The 17,620-nt window shown below is 38.5% G+C and overlaps 1 protein-coding gene across 8 annotated transcripts in view; it reads right to left on the minus strand.

Moving 5' to 3' along the window:
• The window catches only part of ogdhb (oxoglutarate dehydrogenase b), a 23,309-nt gene extending 6,857 nt beyond the window's left edge, over positions 1-16,452 (minus strand). The window contains exons 1-10 of one of the 8 annotated variants that reach the window (XM_046860844.1): positions 16,295-16,452; positions 9,095-9,463; positions 8,130-8,312; positions 7,539-7,628; positions 7,158-7,251; positions 3,241-3,356; positions 2,545-2,699; positions 2,274-2,420; positions 2,052-2,142; positions 616-795 (exon numbers count right to left, since the gene is read on the minus strand). In XM_046860844.1, the coding sequence (XP_046716800.1) occupies positions 616-795; positions 2,052-2,142; positions 2,274-2,420; positions 2,545-2,699; positions 3,241-3,356; positions 7,158-7,251; positions 7,539-7,628; positions 8,130-8,312; positions 9,095-9,322 (1,284 nt within the window). In that variant the 5' untranslated portion in view covers positions 9,323-9,463; positions 16,295-16,452. Of the gene's footprint in view, positions 1-615; positions 796-2,051; positions 2,143-2,273; positions 2,421-2,544; positions 2,700-3,240; positions 3,357-7,148; positions 7,252-7,534; positions 7,629-8,129; positions 8,313-9,094; positions 9,464-10,083; positions 10,103-16,294 lie in introns of those variants that run through there. The other 7 variants (XM_046860841.1, XM_046860842.1, XM_046860843.1 and 4 more) reach the window with 7 other exon arrangements.
• Between the last annotated feature and the right edge of the window lie 1,168 nt (positions 16,453-17,620).

The raw sequence follows: 17,620 nt of genomic DNA on the forward strand, positions 1-17,620 counted from the left end.
ATAGAACATATGTAAGAAGAGTTCAAATTACAGGTAAAATCTGAGTAACTGAATGAAAAGAAAGTACAGATCTTTTTCTTAGGTATACCATGAAAAACATTTATCAGTCTACAGAGAGGGCATGTAAGTCACCTTTATTCAACTATGTTCCCAAGACGTAGAAAAGAGAATGAGTGGTATATGTCAAGAGAATGGTACTGAGGTCTGCTGGCACAGATTGCGTCCTTTTAAAGGGAAGTGTCAGTGAAAAGCCATACAAAATTATTGTATACCCTAATTGAAACATTTCTAATGTGAGTGTGTGTCTTTTAGGATGACTGGGCCTTTCATGGGACCCAAAAGCTTTAAACACTTCGTTGTTGTTTGTTTTATTTTGCCACCTGCCTGTAATGTCCCAATTTGCACAGATATTGAAAGTAATGTGCATTCCAATTTAAAGACAAAGACTGTATGCAGAATTTTAGGATACAAATTATGTACGTTGAACAAGCATGCAACAGACTTTAAGTTAAACAAGATATAAGCAGTTTATTATGTTTAATAATTTACTATGTATTGCCTAGGGGATCATCTAGAAGGAAAGTTTGTGTTATGATATATATGTTAAGTGCAGACCCTGTTGCCTTCAGTGTCCCCACAGTAAAACTGCTCAGCTTTGGTCTTGCCCTGCACTACTGGGTTTACTGCTTCCAAGTGAGAGGGATTGGCCACCAGGGACAGGGTGATGTTACGATCAGTCCCACGGTTAATTCGTCTGTGATACATCCCCAGGTGATACTTAACGTCACCTGAACCCTGGCAGACAGACAACAGAAAGGGAAACAGAAAGAAAACAGAATGAAATGCTGGAAATGTTCCAAATTGTAGAGGTTCAAGTTGTTCAGGTTGGCAAATACTAAGCAGGACAACAAATATGTGCAACATCCACTGGAATTCGAATTCTTTAAATTTCTTTCTTTTTATACTTTGAATGGATTTAGTCTTCTCATTTAGAAGGGTGTGACTGAAGGCTGGCTGACATTATAAAACAGATACTGTGAAATTGTTTGTAAATTATTTTACTATCATTAGATTTCATATTTGTTATTATTATTTGGGAATATTAAACATTACTAAATTATGATAAATGAGAAAAATGAGAGAGAGAGAGAGAGAGAGAGAGAGAGAGAGAGAGAGAGAGAGAGAGAAGGTTGGATTATGTGGAGATGGTGAAGCAGTAAGCAGTTGTGGTATTGTAAAAGGAAGTCAGAAGTCTCAGAGATGTATGCAGGACATGTATGATGAACTGTGGTGGAGTTTGGCCTGCATCAAGGATCGGCTCCGAGCTCTTTCCTGTTTGCAGTGGTGATGGACAGGTTGACGGACGAGGTCAGACAGGAGTCTCCCTGGACTATGATGTTTGCGGATGATATTGTGATTTGTGGTGAGAGTAGGGAGCAGGTTGAGAAGAGCCTGGAGAGGTGGAGGTATGCGCTGGAGAGAAGGGGAATGAAAGTCAGTAGGAGTAAGACAGAGTACATGTGTGTGAATGAGAGGGAGGGCAGTGGAGTGGTGCAGTTGTAGAAGAAAAGGTGGAGGAGTTCAGGTACTTGGGGTCAACAAAGCGAAGTAATGGAGAGTGTGTTAGAGTGGAAGTGAGGAAAAGAGTGCAGGCAGGGTGAAGTGGGTGGAGAAGAGTGGCAGGAGTGATTTGTGATAAAAAGTTAGAGAGAGTGAATTTCTTTGGATCTCGGCATGTAAACCGATGTGGCAGTAATCAGGCCTGGGTGTGGCTAGAGGTATGATAAACTCAAGTGTGATAAACCACATTTTTAACAGGGGGGCAAACACTTTTTCACACAGGGCTATTTAGTTTTGGGTTTTGTTTACCTTTATTTAAAAACTGCGTGTTGTGTTCACTTGTGTTATCTTTTACTAATATTTAAATTAGTTTGATGATATGAAACATTAAAGTGTGACAAACATGCAAAAAAATATTTTTAAATCAGCTTGGATATTTACAGTTATGAGCAGTCATGATTAGTGTGACAAAGAAATTGAAAAAAGTTAACCTCGTCAGCAGCCTCGAGTTTGGAATCAAACTGGCAAAAAATTTGCTCCAGCTCTTTACGGATGACGTTGGCCAGTACATTCAAACGTCCTCTGTTGGAAAAAATATTGATATGAAACTTGCTTGATGCATGCAATCTTAAACATACCGAAGCTTGTGCAATGACTAAAAAGTGGCAAACATTTAAACCGAGAGGAAGAAATCTGAGAAGTGTCCGAGGTACCTATGGGGCATGCCCAAGATCACATTCTCTACGCCATTCTCACTCGACTTGTCAATGATTGTCTTAAGGGCAGGGATGAGTGCTTCGCATCCCTCAAGTCCAAAACGCTTCTCTGAGGACCATTTTCTCTGCAGGAACTCTTCAAACCTTTGAGAAGCAAAGAAAATCCACCACAACCAGGCATAATACACAAAAAATTAGCATGTCTGCGAAAGGAACCACAAAACTCATTTCATTTCAGCTGGAAAAGATTTGGGAAAATACTGCCCACCGAGTAGAGCGAACCATGCGGGCCAGAAGATTTCGTTTCTCCTCTGGAGTAAACTGCATCGTGCCAGGCGTTTCAAACTTCCGCCGGATCCATTGGCACTGCTCTAAATTGTTGATGAACATAAACTCCACTCCAATATGCTGACAGTAGGCCATCTGCAAGCAGGGGAAAGCATTAAAACATTAAAACATCCTTCCACTGCAAACCAATCTGTTCATAACCATGCAAGAACAGAACAGTGTTTAAAGGAATAGTTTAACACTAAACTATAACTTTCAGTACTTGGGTTTAAGTACAATTAGCAAAAACAATGACAGAGTGTTTTTTTAATACATTTTTTTTATTAAAAAAAATGTATCCTCCTTATTTTACACACTTTATTAACAATGTTTATTTATTTAAACACAAAATATATTTTTAGAATCTTTTTTTAACCATTACATTAAATAATATGGAAGTCATTTCATTCCTGTTTTCACAAGTTCGAGCAGCTCGAATTAACCTCTTTTGTTTTCTTACTCAAAAATATAACTGTACAGGCTCTCTTAATTAAAAAAAAAATAAAAATAAAAATTGCTATCATTCTTTCCATATACCTCACTTTCATTTCACCTGATCACAGTCTGCCTGAACCAAACCTCTAGATCCAACATGCTGAAGTATCAGAAGTCAAATACAGCTATGTGGAATGTGCACCTCTAAACGGTGAATAATCTCCCTGAGTGGCAGGACACTTTCACTGCCCCCGATGAAGGTGGTGGTGGGAAGTCGGAACACTGTATCCAGGTCCGAATCACTCAAACCGTAGAAACCTAAACACAGAGACAGAGAAGACTAAAACAAACCGTCACCTTCAACAAACATACCCAAACCAGAAAGAGAAAAAGAGAAAAAAGAGCAAGAGTGAGAGAGAGAGCGTGAGAAAAAAAAATCACGTTAATGATGCATGCAGAGAATATGAAAGACAGCAAAAAAAAAAAAAAAAAAAAAGTGATGAAAAGATTGTAGGAACATGAAGTCATGTACTGTAATTTATGGTCACTTTTTTCCATTGATGTGTTCCGAAAACTGCCTTACATTCTACAAGTTGACATTCTAGGTGAAAAGTCGGCAGATTTTAGTGATGCATAAGCACCAGATTCACAAGAAGATTGTTCTTCAAAAGGCCTGTGTTCAAGACCACTCCTTACATGAAGTACAAAAATAATATAATAACAATAATGCATGCCTTGATTTTCCCAATTTGTCACTATACAAAGATTTCGTACTCAAACAGCCACAAGCACTGCTTTGACGTAACCAATTTCTCAATTATTGTACAGGCTCTAAATGTGAACAAACTCAATGTCCTTACCGGCTCTAAAAAAACAAAAAATTATTACATTATTTTTATCTGTAATAGAATGGAGGGAAGATACAGTAGCAAGCGGGTTGTTGTGTCCTCCAAATCTAAAGTAAAAATGTATTACACTAAACTCTGAGGTCAATATTTTGAAGACTGCAAACCTACAAGTCAATTGTGCACGATTCAATTTGAATGAAACCTCTTTAACATGCTCCTCTCCACAGCACCACTAAAGCATCCAGGGGCTCGGCTGAACGCCTACATTTACATTTATGGCATTTGGCAGACGCCTTTATCCGGAGCGATTTACAATGATCTAGTTCATACAACTGAGCAGTTGTGGGTTAGGAGCCTTGCTCAACGGTCGAGCAGTGGCAGCGTAGTGGTGGTGGGATTTAAACTCACAACCTTCTAATCAGCAGTCCAGCATCTGAACCACTGAGCTACCCCTGTTCCCACAGCCTGAATCTTCAGACAGAAAAACAGCAGCCAGTCCTTGTTTGAGTGTGGGAGTTGTTTTGCCTCTAACCATAATGCTAAAAGGGAAAGTGAAAGCAGGAAAAACCATTTATAATCACAGAAGAGTCACAATGTAAGAATGTAGCCCTGTGGGTGCATCCAAATGCAGAGATATCAATCCTGATTTCGGTAATCATAGAACTGTTTGGTGTAACTCAAATTATTTTTTTATTTCCTCTTTGACAAATTAGCGCTGCTGAATATGTCAAAAAAGGCATGAATACATTTTCTATTACAGAGGCTGTGATTTTACAGGTTTGAAAGTAAATCACAGGTTTATTTGAATGCACTCTTTCTAATATGTGATCGTTTCTATAGTACCAATGCACTCAAACTTGTGATGATTAATATGTTGACATTTTAGGTGAGGAGACAAACCCAGGGCCTAATCATCCCCAGCTGGGTCACCTGGGTCAGGGGCCTTATGTTGAACACCTGATGAACCTAGACTTGAAGTTTTCCAATGGCTTGAATGAATATCTTTTTAAATACTGAATAGTTTCCAATGACAGCACATCGCACTATGCTGATTTCTCAACATTTAGACTATATGGGCAAAAAAGAGACAAAAAAATTGACAAAATTTGACATTTTTGGCTCAAATAGAAGAAATTATGTAAGACAAAGAGCAGGAAAGAAGATATTACCTGACTGCCTCATTCCTACAGTCAAACATGAAAATTAAAGCTTAAAGGTTGGGAAGTAGGGAATTCCGGGTGCAAGGAATAATGCCCCGACATGCAGAGGTGGGAAGTAATGAAGAACAAAATACTTATTGTACAGAAGTTGATTTTTCTGGTATCAGTACTTAACTTCACTATATATATTGTTTTACTTTTTACTTTTACCCATTAAATTTTTTACACAAATATCTGTACTTCCTACGTCTTACATTATCAAACCAGACTCATTACTTTATTTTGAATCTATTTGGTTACATAATTAATATTTTTTATTCTCATTGTTTGCAATTTTCAGCCCATCAACCTATTTCTTGATATTGCGCGACTTTTTCAACCTGCCACTGATGCATCATTTCCTGGCTCACACACACCACAGATGTAGGCTAGTTTAAAAAGATAACAACAAGCAAGGCAGAAGGCAACAATAAGTATGGGGCGAACGTGAATGAGACATTCCTGATCACCTGATCATCATCATCTTTTCTCTACTTGTGTTCTATATGGTGGTTGTTCATCCTGGATACATTCAATAGGAAACCAAATTTGAAATTTGTTTCTATTAATATATTAATATATTGAGGTCCAGTTGCCAGCATGACAATAAAACAGGTAGTAGTAATGGCTACTTTTTACGTAAGTACATGTCAGAGCCCAAACTTCTTTACTTTAACTTAAGTGAAAACGTGGTCATTTAAAACATGAGTATTTTTACTTCTACTTGAGTGAAGGATGTGTGTACTCTTTACCATTCCATACTTCAATGCCATACAATTCCATCTAGACTGTGGCTTATTGGAATCAACCTAACTATATAACAAGACCAAACCGAGTCATGACCTGAACAAGGCCTGCCCAGTCACTGAACCTAAATCCTAATAAACGTCTCTTGGATAAAGTGGATATTATATCCAACTAGCAAAGAACACTTTTGCCAAGTTTTACAAGCGGCAATGTTTGACAACTGTCTGGCTTCCAAAAGTGTTTAAAACTTTTATTCAAGCTAAGGGAGGATTTATCTCTACATTTCTAGATTTGTTTAGTCAAAGTAGATCTTCATAGTGTTTAATAACCTAGTTTGGTGCATATAAACAGAATAAACATGCATGTCTCTCAAAAAAAGAAAAGACTAGGTGTTTCCAAACTTCTGACAGGCACTGCGTGTGGTTTTTTTCCTAAATGGTTACCCAAATTGACACAGAATTGTACAATATGTCTTTGGCTGTATTAGCAGTACATTGTCTCATCACATACACTAAGAGGTCCAAACCTGTTCCAGCATGGAACTGCCCCTGTGCATAAAGCAAGCTCTATGAAGATATGATTTACATGTGTAAGCGTGGAAGATCTTGAGTGACCTGCTATAGAGCTCTGACCTCAACTCTATTGAACACCTTTGGGATGAATTAGAACGATGACTGCACCCCAGTCCTCCTCACCCTCCATCAGTACCTGACTTTACCAACACCCTTGTGGCTGAATGAGCACAAATCTCCACAATCACACTCCAACATCTAGTGGAACATCTTTTCATATAAATTATGGCCTTAGGGACAAAACAATGCAGAAACTGGAGCCAAAAACACAACTTTTAAGCTAGATAACCTTTATGCAATTAGTCTTTTGTGTCACCTGATTAGAAGTGTGTTTGGGTGTAAACTCTATAAATGACATGAGGACAATTCAAAGTGAAATACAAAGAGTGTTGTTCAAGGAAATACAGACAGCAATGATAAAAACATTGCGGAACACTCTAAAAAGAAAATAAGCAACTACATGAAAGACAACAAACAGCTACAGGTCACATGAACAGTTTCCAATGGGCAAACATACAGGATCGTTAGACTTCCTGCTTATTCGGTCTATTCCCCTTTCCCCCTACTGAACCTGTAGTGAACTTGGCCTACCCATTGAAAACAGCCAAGTCAGGCTGAAGTGACATGTCATGCAAGGTAAAGCAGAGTCGAGCATAGTGTGGATGAACGTGCAAACTTTTTGGACAGGGTAACATTAAATCCCCAAAACCCCTCTCTTCACGCAGACTCGAGACGTAACCTCACCAAGCTTACTGGAAGACGTGACAATATCCATGGGGACACACAAATCAAGATCAGCATCCATAATTCCCAAGGGGTCCAGCTGGGCAACGTGATGCCCACGTATCTGTAAGAGTTTAGGTTTTAAGGATAGATAAGTGATAAAAAGGGGAAAGAAGAAGTAGAGAGAGAGAGAGAGAGAGAGAGAGAGAGAGAGAGAGAGAGAGAGAGAGAGAGAGAGACAGACAGACAGACAGACAGACAGACAGACAGTAATCCGAAAGAAAGCGAAACAGTTAAAGCCAAAACAGCCAGAAAGGATGAAAACAGAAAGAAAAAATAAAAGCAAAATGAACACAGACTGGTCAAGGTTGCTCAAACAGACACGACACCGCACAAGAGCTTCTCACCCACTTGGTGGAACCCCACTGTAACCGGGGAAGCGTCAAAATTTACACAATTGATGCCCAAAGGATCAAGTTTGGCCACGTGGTGACCTCTCACCTGCAAACAAGGCAACAGAGCTATCTAAATAACTGAGTGTTTTATTACCACTTATAATGGTAAGCAAATGCTATATTATTTTGGGGGATCTTATTTTGTGTAGTTTTACTGTTAATTAAAATAAATTCAACACAATGTTCTGTCTGGACAGCGTTCAATTAATATGAGGAATAACAAAGTAGTGTAGACATGATTTAATTACGAGTTCAAATTATACTGGACACATTCTGAATAACAACATTAACTATAAGTAATAATACAAAAAATATATTTCAGCTCGTACAATTACACAATTTCATATCGGCGCAGACAAATGCATTAGTCTGTTTTCACCTATTTAAAAAGGGGAAAAACAATTAACAGGATCAGTAATAAAGCAGCAAAAATTCACATCATTGCTCATGGACTGTATTACCAAAGTGTATCTTGAGTAAATAAAATAATAAGTGCCTTAGTGAACACAATTTGGTTCCTATATGTTTGGGAGAGTGAGATGTCTACCTGGTATGCACGGATGAGAGACTGCACAGCCAGGTGGTCCTCAACTAGCTTCTCTACTTTGGCTTGAGATCCAACCAGCTCCTGAGGAAGCGCTGATGTTATCGCTGCAGGTGAATAAGGACTTTGGTAGGCAGTGCCAGGTGGAACGCCAGCGTTAGCATTGCGAAAGAAGGTGTCCCAAGACTGAGTGAGAGACGTGAACCAGAAACACAACTGTTAGGTAAATGGTATTACAATATTAAAAACCCAAATAAAAAAAAAGAATAAAAAAATAAATAAAAAAAAAAGTTCTAGATTTTAGGCCAAAGAACACAACAAAAGGTTTCCAAATTTTTGGATAATTTCACACTAAAACATAAGGAAAACATTGTACAGTGAGTTTTTAAAAATATTTTTTTAAGTAACTTGAAATTAATTTTTATTTTAATATTTATGATTTTTTAATTCATATATTTGTATTTTGATGTAATATGGCAATTACATGCACTGAATGGGTTTTCACAGATATTCTTGTCTGCAATTCCAGCAATAAAAATGTAAATTTTTTGAAAAAAAGAAAAAACTAATTTCTTTCATTTTCATTTTAAGAGACCGGTTATATTTTCGCTTGTATATTTAGTATTGCTTTTTAATATATAAAAAAAAAAGATATTTTCTGATTAATCGATGGAATAATCGGTGAAATACTTCTAAAACCATAACTTGACTTAGAGATGATTCAGTTACACAATAAAATTGCTAATTTGTGTGTGATTATTCAATTTCACAAAAATTATTTACTGGATTCAAATGAATCAGTTACATTGAGATTGTAAATTGAAGTCAGATCTTTACTCAACATCAACACATACATTTAACCTACAGCTTCCATTGCTTGTTTGTAGGAATATATTTGCATATACTGAACATTGTACTGAAAAGCATACCACGTTTTGGCCTTAATGCACATTTTTTAACCAGCTTACCTTATGTACACTCCCAGGGTTCTCCAGCCATGCATAGTACATCTCCTCCAAATAGTTTGAACTTGTACCATTGAGGAAAGGCTCAGCAACAACAGGCGTCGTGTAGCACCTGGATGGCTGAAATGTCCTTAGTGCACAAGCTGCTGACCTCTGCTGCAGAACATTCTGAGTCCCCTTTGCAGCTGTGAGAGGCCGAAGACGAGCAGCACAAGTCCTTAAGTGATACATTGCAGTCTTTAAATCAGCTCTGCTCTTCTTTATCAATCCAAATGAACAGCCAGAAGTCACTCCTTAGTGCCAAAACAACAGAGAAACACCTCGCCTGATGTTAACAGATGTCTTCTTGTCTGGGCAGTTCCACAAGCTAAACTGGCAAAAAGCATTTAAATATTTTAAACACCAAACTAGTACAACAACATTCATCAGTGCATTTTTGCCATGTTACACTATAATAATCTGTCTGGTACTAATAATGCACCAAGTCATTCAATATCTTACATATAGCACAGAGAGTTCCTCGTTCTTTTCTCAATGCAGAAATTTCAGCTAAAGGTAAATAAACTATCACATGGACAAAAGTACTGGTAAACCCAAATTGTTATTAATCAGTTGGAGGTATATGATGTCTTGTCTAGCATTCAATTTTCCATGTATTTGAACTAGGAGATCCAAACATGATAGTTCCCCCTGTACACAATGTAAGCTCCATGAAAATATGATTTACATTATTTGGACTGAAAGATCGTGAGTGGTCTGATATAGAGCTCTGACCTCAACCCTACTGAACACCTTTGGGATGAATTGGTAGGCTGACTGCACCAGAGGCCTCCTCACTCTACAGTAGTACATGACTTTACTAACACCCTTGTGGCTAAATGAGCACAAATATTAACAACCACACTTTTTAAATCTTTCCAAAAAAATGTTGTTTTTAATAACAAGAGCATATGAAGACTAAATGTGAAATGGTATGTTCAAAAAGCACTTACAAATCTTAGTGTCAGATGTCCACAAACTGTTTTTCTATATGGCATATATAGTATCTCACAAAAGTAAGTATATTTTAGCAACCATTTTAGTATAGCTTATAAAGGACAATACTTTAGAAACAAAATTTGGATATATTTTAGAATAGTCAATGTGCAGCAGTACAAATTTATAACTTTTTCTCTGAGGAACTCTCTAAGGATTTGTGAATTAGAATTTTTGCTCTCCACAAAGATGGCCTAGGCTATAAACAGATCGGTAACACCCTGAAACTGAGTTACAGTACACTAGCCAGGCTCACAGAGGATTTCCAAGATGGATTCCACTCCGAACAGGCCTCGCAAGGGTCGATCAAAGAAGTTCGCCTTCTTTCACCTTAGAAATATTGCTAAGATTAGAAATATGATGTCGTTACAGGATGCAGAAAAACTGGTTCATGCTTTTGTTACTTCTAGATTAGACTACTGTAACGCTTTACTGTCTGGGTGTGCGAGTAAGTGCATCAATAAGCTTCAGTTAATCCAGAATGCAGCAGCAAGGGTCCTCACTAGATCTAGGAAATATGACCACATCACCCCTGTTTTAATCAGTCTACACTGGCTCCCAATCAAATCTCGCATTGACTATAAAATATTACTACTGACGTATAAAGCACTCAATGGTCTCGCACCGCAGTATCTGAGTGAACTTCTGTACCAGTATGATCCTCCACGCCTACTTAGATCAAAAGGTGCTGGCTATCTGTTGGTTCCTCAAATAATGAAGACTACAGCAGGGGCAGATCTTTCTTATAAAGCCCCACAGTTATGGAACAGCCTTCCAATCAGTGTTCGGGACTCAGACACAGTCTCAGTGTTCAAGTCGAGGTTGAAAACGTATTTATTTAGTCAAGCCTTTTATCAGTAGATTTCTTAGGTAAAGGCACAGATCTGGAGGAACATGGATATAGAGTGTTTGGTGAACTGGTATATTTGTATGCTGTCGCCCCTCACATTCACACGCTCACTCAGGTTTGTTGACGGTGGTGTGGTGGGTCGCCTCATCCCAGAGATCCCTCATGTCTGTGTTACCTTCTGGTTCTCCCTTTTAGTTATGCTGCCATAGCGAGTCTTGCGGAGTCCAAACTGCACAGTGACATTAACTTTCGTACACCAATAGTTACACTTAATAATCCATATCCTTCTCTTCCGTCACCCTCTCTCTCTCTCTCTCTCTCTCTCGGTCGAGTTAAACATGCTCCTGAGGCTCCAGTGACCAGTGTTCCTGCCCCTCTCCTCCTTGGATCTTCACACTTCTGTGCAGCTCGGGACGGTCTCTTAATTCGGAGTAGAACGGGTGCTTTGAGGACGGATTGGACTGTAGTTGGTGTCGGCGGTCTGCTGCACTGACTCGGGAGTGCAGTTTGCTTCTGATCATCATCACTGTACCCCACAACATTGTATATCTGCTTCAAATGGACATTTGGTGCAACCCAGATGAGGATGGGTTCCCTCTTGAGTCTGGTTCCTCTCAAGGTTTCTTCCTTCATCTCGGGGAGTTTTTCCTTGCCACAGTTGCTCATCAGGGACAAACATACTTACAAAGAACATATTTATGTTTAATCACCACATTATCTGTGTAAAGCTGCTTTGAGACAATGTTCATTGTTAAAAGCGCTATACAAATAAAAATGAATTGAATTGAATTGAAGTTCAGTCCTTGGTGCATGGCAGTCGTCCCAGAAGAAAACTGGCTTTTTTTGAAGATGACTCACAAGAGAGCCTGCAAACAGTTTGTTGAAGGCAACCTGCCCAAGAGCATGAATTACTGGAACCATGTCTGGTGGTCTGATGAGACTAAGATAAACTTGTTTGGCTCAGATGGTGTCCAGCATGTGTGGCGACGCCCTGCTGAGAAGTACCAAGAAAACTTGCCTACTAGCATGGAGGTTGTAGCATCATGGTTTAGGGTGCTTCAGTACCAGTGCTGCTGGTACTGTGGAGCCGTGGTTCATTGAGGGAAACATGGATTCCAACATGTACTGTGACATTCTTAAGCAAAATATGATGCCTTCCCTTCAGAAACGAGGCCGCGCTGCAGTTTTCCAAAATACTAAAGACCCCCAACACAACGGCATGATGACATCTGCCTTTCTGAAGGTGATGGAGTGGCCAAGTATGCCTCCAAACCTGAACCCTATTGAGCACCAGTGGGGCATCGTCAAGCCGAAGGTGGAGACGCGTCATGTGTCTAACATACAGCAGCTCCGTGATGTCATTATGAAAGAGTGGAAGAGGATCCCGGCAACAATCTGTGCAGCTCTGTTGAATTCCATGTCTAGGAGGATTAAGGCAATGCTAGATAACAATTGACAAATACACGGCTCTTGCATATTGTGGTCTTTTTGTGGTAACATACAGATGCAAAATCTGGACTATAAAGAAACAAGACAGACGACAAATAGACACCTTCAAAATGTGGTGCTGGAGAAGGATGTCATCAATACAATGCACGGGCAGAAGAACAAACTAGTCAATTTTCAAAAAAAATCAACACAGACATGTCACTCGAATCAAGGATCATCAAGCTACGACTTGCCTACTTTGGACACATCATACAAAGAGAGCGATCACAAGGACATCATGTTTGGAAGAACAGTAGGAACAAGGCGAAAAGGAAGACCATCAATTCGATGGCTCGACACAATTACAATAACAGTGGAGAAGACCCTGGCTACCTAACTAGACTTGCACATGATCGAACTTCCTATAGATTGTTTATCCATCCAGTCACCATGGTTCGAGATCGAGCCGAAATCAATAATAATAGATACAATGGTGTTCACACAAAATCTTGACATTTTGGACACAGTTTTGACATGCACATTGCCTACTGTAAAATATATCCAAGTTTCATTTTTATAGTATTGACACTTGGGAAAATACACTAAAATGGTTGCTGAAATGTGAGGGGTGTACTCATTTTTGTGAGTTTCAGAATATAATATAAGATAGTGTAAGTAACCATTTTTGTAGAATATTCACAGAAAAGTGTTCAATTGAATATTGTATGGCAATCAAATGATGTTACACTAAACATTTACGGTAAAGTCACAAGATGGAATTTTGTTTTGAGGTGCATTATTACCTTTCATAAAAGAACAACTTTCTGTGAAGGTTGTTCTTTCTAGTGCTGTAGTTCGTCTGGTTGGTTTCTTTATCTTTTTCATGCCATATGTACTTTTCTGCTTATATCAGTCAAAGCCTGTGTTGTACATTCACTGTATGTTTATTCAGTGCTAGAACATCCAGCACTCAGCAGTCGTCTTATCACTTATCACCTCCCTGACTAACTGACCATAAGTCAATGTAAATGCTCATTAAATCTAAAATAGTCTAAAACTTACAGAAACGAAATATTTTGCAGCATCTTTAATGTGCCGAGTCCTTCAACTGTTAGGCTTATAAAATAAACAGAAAATGTGCATCAATCAAAATAGTAGAAATTTTCCTAAACAAGAAAAGTTCCTGTTTGGAAAATATTAAAAGAACAAAGGTTTTTCCGACCTTGTACCTCGAACACACTGAGCTCAAAAATGACCTCAGTCTAAACGCTGACTTCCCATTACAGACCTCCAAGATAAGTCAAATGCAAGGAGTGTTCCAACTGACCATTAACCTTGTTCCACTCACACGTCTTGTTTCTTAATGATATTAATAATTGTTGAACAAACAATAATTTTTGCTTTTATAGAAATTTTAGACATTTAATCACAAAGACAGACACATACAACTGTGCATTATTTTTTAGGCAGTTCAAATCATTTTAAAACTGCTGAAAAGTGGGAATGACTTCAAAAATAAAAGTGTTATTTACACTGCTCTCTCCCAGGCAAAGATTTCGAAGCAGACTGGGGTTTCAAGATGTGTTTTTGTTTTGTTTTTTGAAAAAGCACATAGAAACGTGGATCAGAGATGCAGTGGTTGGCCAAGAAAACTAAGACACATCATTTGTTTATCCCTTCAACATTGGAAGGTCCAGCAGTGCCGTAGACAAAGAACTGGACGAAACCTGCAGAAGTCCGGCCAGAAGCGCTCTTCATGGAAATAATTTGGGCCAAAAAGCCATACCTCCAACATGGAAACAAGTTGTTTGCCAAAGAGCTGGAGAGTTGTTCAATAATAAGTGTCTGCTGGCAACAGTAAAGCATGGTGGAGGTTTTTTGCAAGTTTGGGGCCAAATATTTGCAAATGGAGTTTGAGGACAAAGCTGTGAAATACGGGCAGTTATTATCCATCATTCAATACCATTAGGGAGGCATCTGATTGGCCCCAAATTTAACCTGCAGCAGGACAAAAACCTCAAACACACAGTCAATGATATTAAGAACTGTCTTCAACGTAAAGAAGAACAAGGAGATCTGGGAATGATGATTAGGCCTGCTCTCAAGTCTGTCTGTGTGCAAGTGTACCTAGAATTATTGATGCTGTTTTGCAGGCAAAAGCTGGTCACACCAAATATTGATTGAATTTCTCTTCTGTTTGAAATACGAAAAGCATTGGGGCAAATTATTTCTTCATTATGGTCCATTTAGACCATTTAACTACACATGGAGCACTGTGTAGCACCGCACGCTAAACTCTGGAGCGCTCTGAACAGGTAAACACAGAAGACGCTGCAGAACAAAAAATGGCGGAACAGGGAGAAAACAGCGAGGGCGAGGAGAAGATTTCTAAAGTCAGGGATCTTTACAAACTAAAAATACAGCGTACATTGCGTTTACATTTTTTAAAAGTAATTTGAAATAAATTTTTATATTTTGTTAATTTAAGATTTTTTTAATTTCTATATTTGTATTTGCATTTTATTATAATATGCCAATTGAATGCACTAAATGGGTTTAGTTTTCGCAGATATTCTTGTCTGCAATTTCAGCAATAAAAAAGTAAACAAATTACTTGTGTGACCTAAGAGACCTGTCTTATTTTCTCTTGTATATTTAGTATTGTTCTTTAATAAAGAAAAAGTGTGTAAAGTGGCTTAGGTACAACTTTGGGAATGTTGTTGAGTGGCCCAGCCAAAGCGCTGATTTGAACCCTATTTAACATCTCTTGAGAGACCTAAAAGTGGCTTTCCACTGACGATCCCCATCCAACCTGATCCATCTTTAGGATCAGGATTCGCCATGAAGAATGGCAGAAAATCCCCCAATCCAGGTGTGCAAAGATTGTTGCATCTTACCCAAAAAGACTTGAGGCTGTAATTGCTGTCAAAGGTGCTTCAACCAAGTACTGAGTAAAGGGTCAGAATATAATGTATATGTAGTTTTTCAGTTTTTCTTTTAGAAAAAAAAAAATGTTTTTAGAAATTTGTTCCAGTGTATCATTATAGGTTACTAAGTGTAGATTAATGGGAAAAAATTATCTATTTCAACAATTGTAATATCAGGTTGTAACATAAATTTGAAAAAAAGTTAAAGGGGTCTAAATACTTATTATATACTTTTTTATCTATTCTGGATCTTCTTCTTCTTCTTCCATGAAGAAGATCCAGAATAGATAAATACTTATTATATACTTATTGATCTATTCATGGAACACATCATGACATGCACATGACCATATCGGCGTAACGAATATGCAAATACGCCGTGACGTCACCTGGACGCTTCGCGCAGCGTTTTAAGCAGACGTCAGCTACTTTCCCCTGAAAGAAGTTAACAACACTGCAGCTATGCTAGCGGGAGAAAACAACCCACTTATTCTGCTCATTTTCTCGCCGGTTAACTGCCAGCGACCGTTTCTGTGGAAATGAGATAATTACCGTTAGCTAAGAGCCATAGGCATGGCGCTAGGAAGCATTATAACACTTTTCTATCTTGCGGCTGGCTAAGCCTTCGGCTGATAAATGCAGTCAATGATTAGAAAAAACACTAGATATTAGGGACTGTGAAGGGAGTCCAGGACTAATGCAATATACAGAAATTAAAATGAAATCAAAATAAACTAGTTAATAAGACATACAGCAGCGTGTATGCGAGCAATACAGTAAGACCAGACCAGGTGCCTGACATGCGCACTGGTGACTACAATACAGTTGTAACATTGTATGTAACGGCTATAAGGTGGCTAACTTTATATATATATATATATATATATATATATATATATATATATATATATATATATATACACACACAAGTAATGGATTAGCTTTTGATCTTTGAAAGTTTACCTTCTCTTCCTCGTGACCGTGATGGAGAATCTTCACAATTTTGACAGTTCAATTTAACGTTTTACACAATTGCTGGAATTCTCGATGTCATAGCCAGCACCAGCACCATCACTGGTGTGTGTGTGTGTGTGTGTGTGTGCCAAGTTTCAAACACCGGCAGCTCATGGGATTACGTCATTGCAAGGATGTGGCGTCATGTGCAGAGGTCCAGCCCATGTATCGTACATAGCAAACAAGGGTGTGTCAAAATGTTTAGCAGCATGGAGGCCAATTCAAGGCAATCTTTTAAAAAGTACTTTATTATAGAGTCATTACAAGGTTTACCTTTGGCATTCACATTAGAAGCTACAAAAGCTCAGAGACATTTTTGTTGAAGAAAGGGCAACACTGCATTGTATGGAAAAAAATGAGGCTGGGCCTGGTTTCTTTCTAGCCCACTCTATGTTTATAAAGGCATTTTATGTGACACTTGTCACTTGTTTTAGGTCACCTTCTCTTCGACTGGAGGCCACTCTGTGCAGTTTGGGACGGTTTCTCATCAACGGCTTGGGTGGTTCCATGAAATTCCGAAGTAAGAACGGGAGCTTTGAGGATGGATTGGACTGTAGTTAATGTCAACAGTCTGCTACATTGACTCAGGACTACTTTTCGCTTCTGATCACCATTGCTGTACCCCGCAACATCATATATCTGCTATAAATGGACATTCGGTGCAACCCAGAAGAGGATGGGTTCCCTCTTGAGTCTGGTTCCTCTCAAGGTTTCTTCCTTATGCCATCTCGGGGAGTTTTTCCTTGCCACAGTCGCCACCGACTCGCTCATCAGGGACAAACTTACACATAAAGAACATATTTACTTTTAATCACCACATTATCTGTGTAAAGCTGCTTTGAGACAATGTTCATTGTTAAAAGTGCTATACAAATAAAAATGATTTGAATTGAACTTGTGTTAGGAGATAACATCTGGTGTACACATGGGTGACAACTTTGGTCAACCGATATAAATGTTGATTTACAATTGAGTTAAGTATATAATTATATCTGATTCTGCTCTCAAGGTACAGTGATATATTACTGTTACTGTATATGCACTGTTTAGTCCTCATAGTTAACTTTGTGTGCATGCACAACACCTCAGTCCCTCTGTTAAGCATGCTTATGAACTCTATTCTGCACACTTTTCTTTAATTTGCTCCAGATTGTAAAATTGCTTTGAGCCACTGCAATCTCATTTAAGATAAACTGAACTACTTGCTCGGTAGAACTGTCATTAAAAATACTTATCCTGGAGCATAAGTATTCGATTATGCTCTCCACTGAAGAA

This window comes from Silurus meridionalis, chromosome 11, assembly GCF_014805685.1.
Source record: "Silurus meridionalis isolate SWU-2019-XX chromosome 11, ASM1480568v1, whole genome shotgun sequence".
NCBI lineage: Eukaryota > Metazoa > Chordata > Actinopteri > Siluriformes > Siluridae > Silurus > Silurus meridionalis.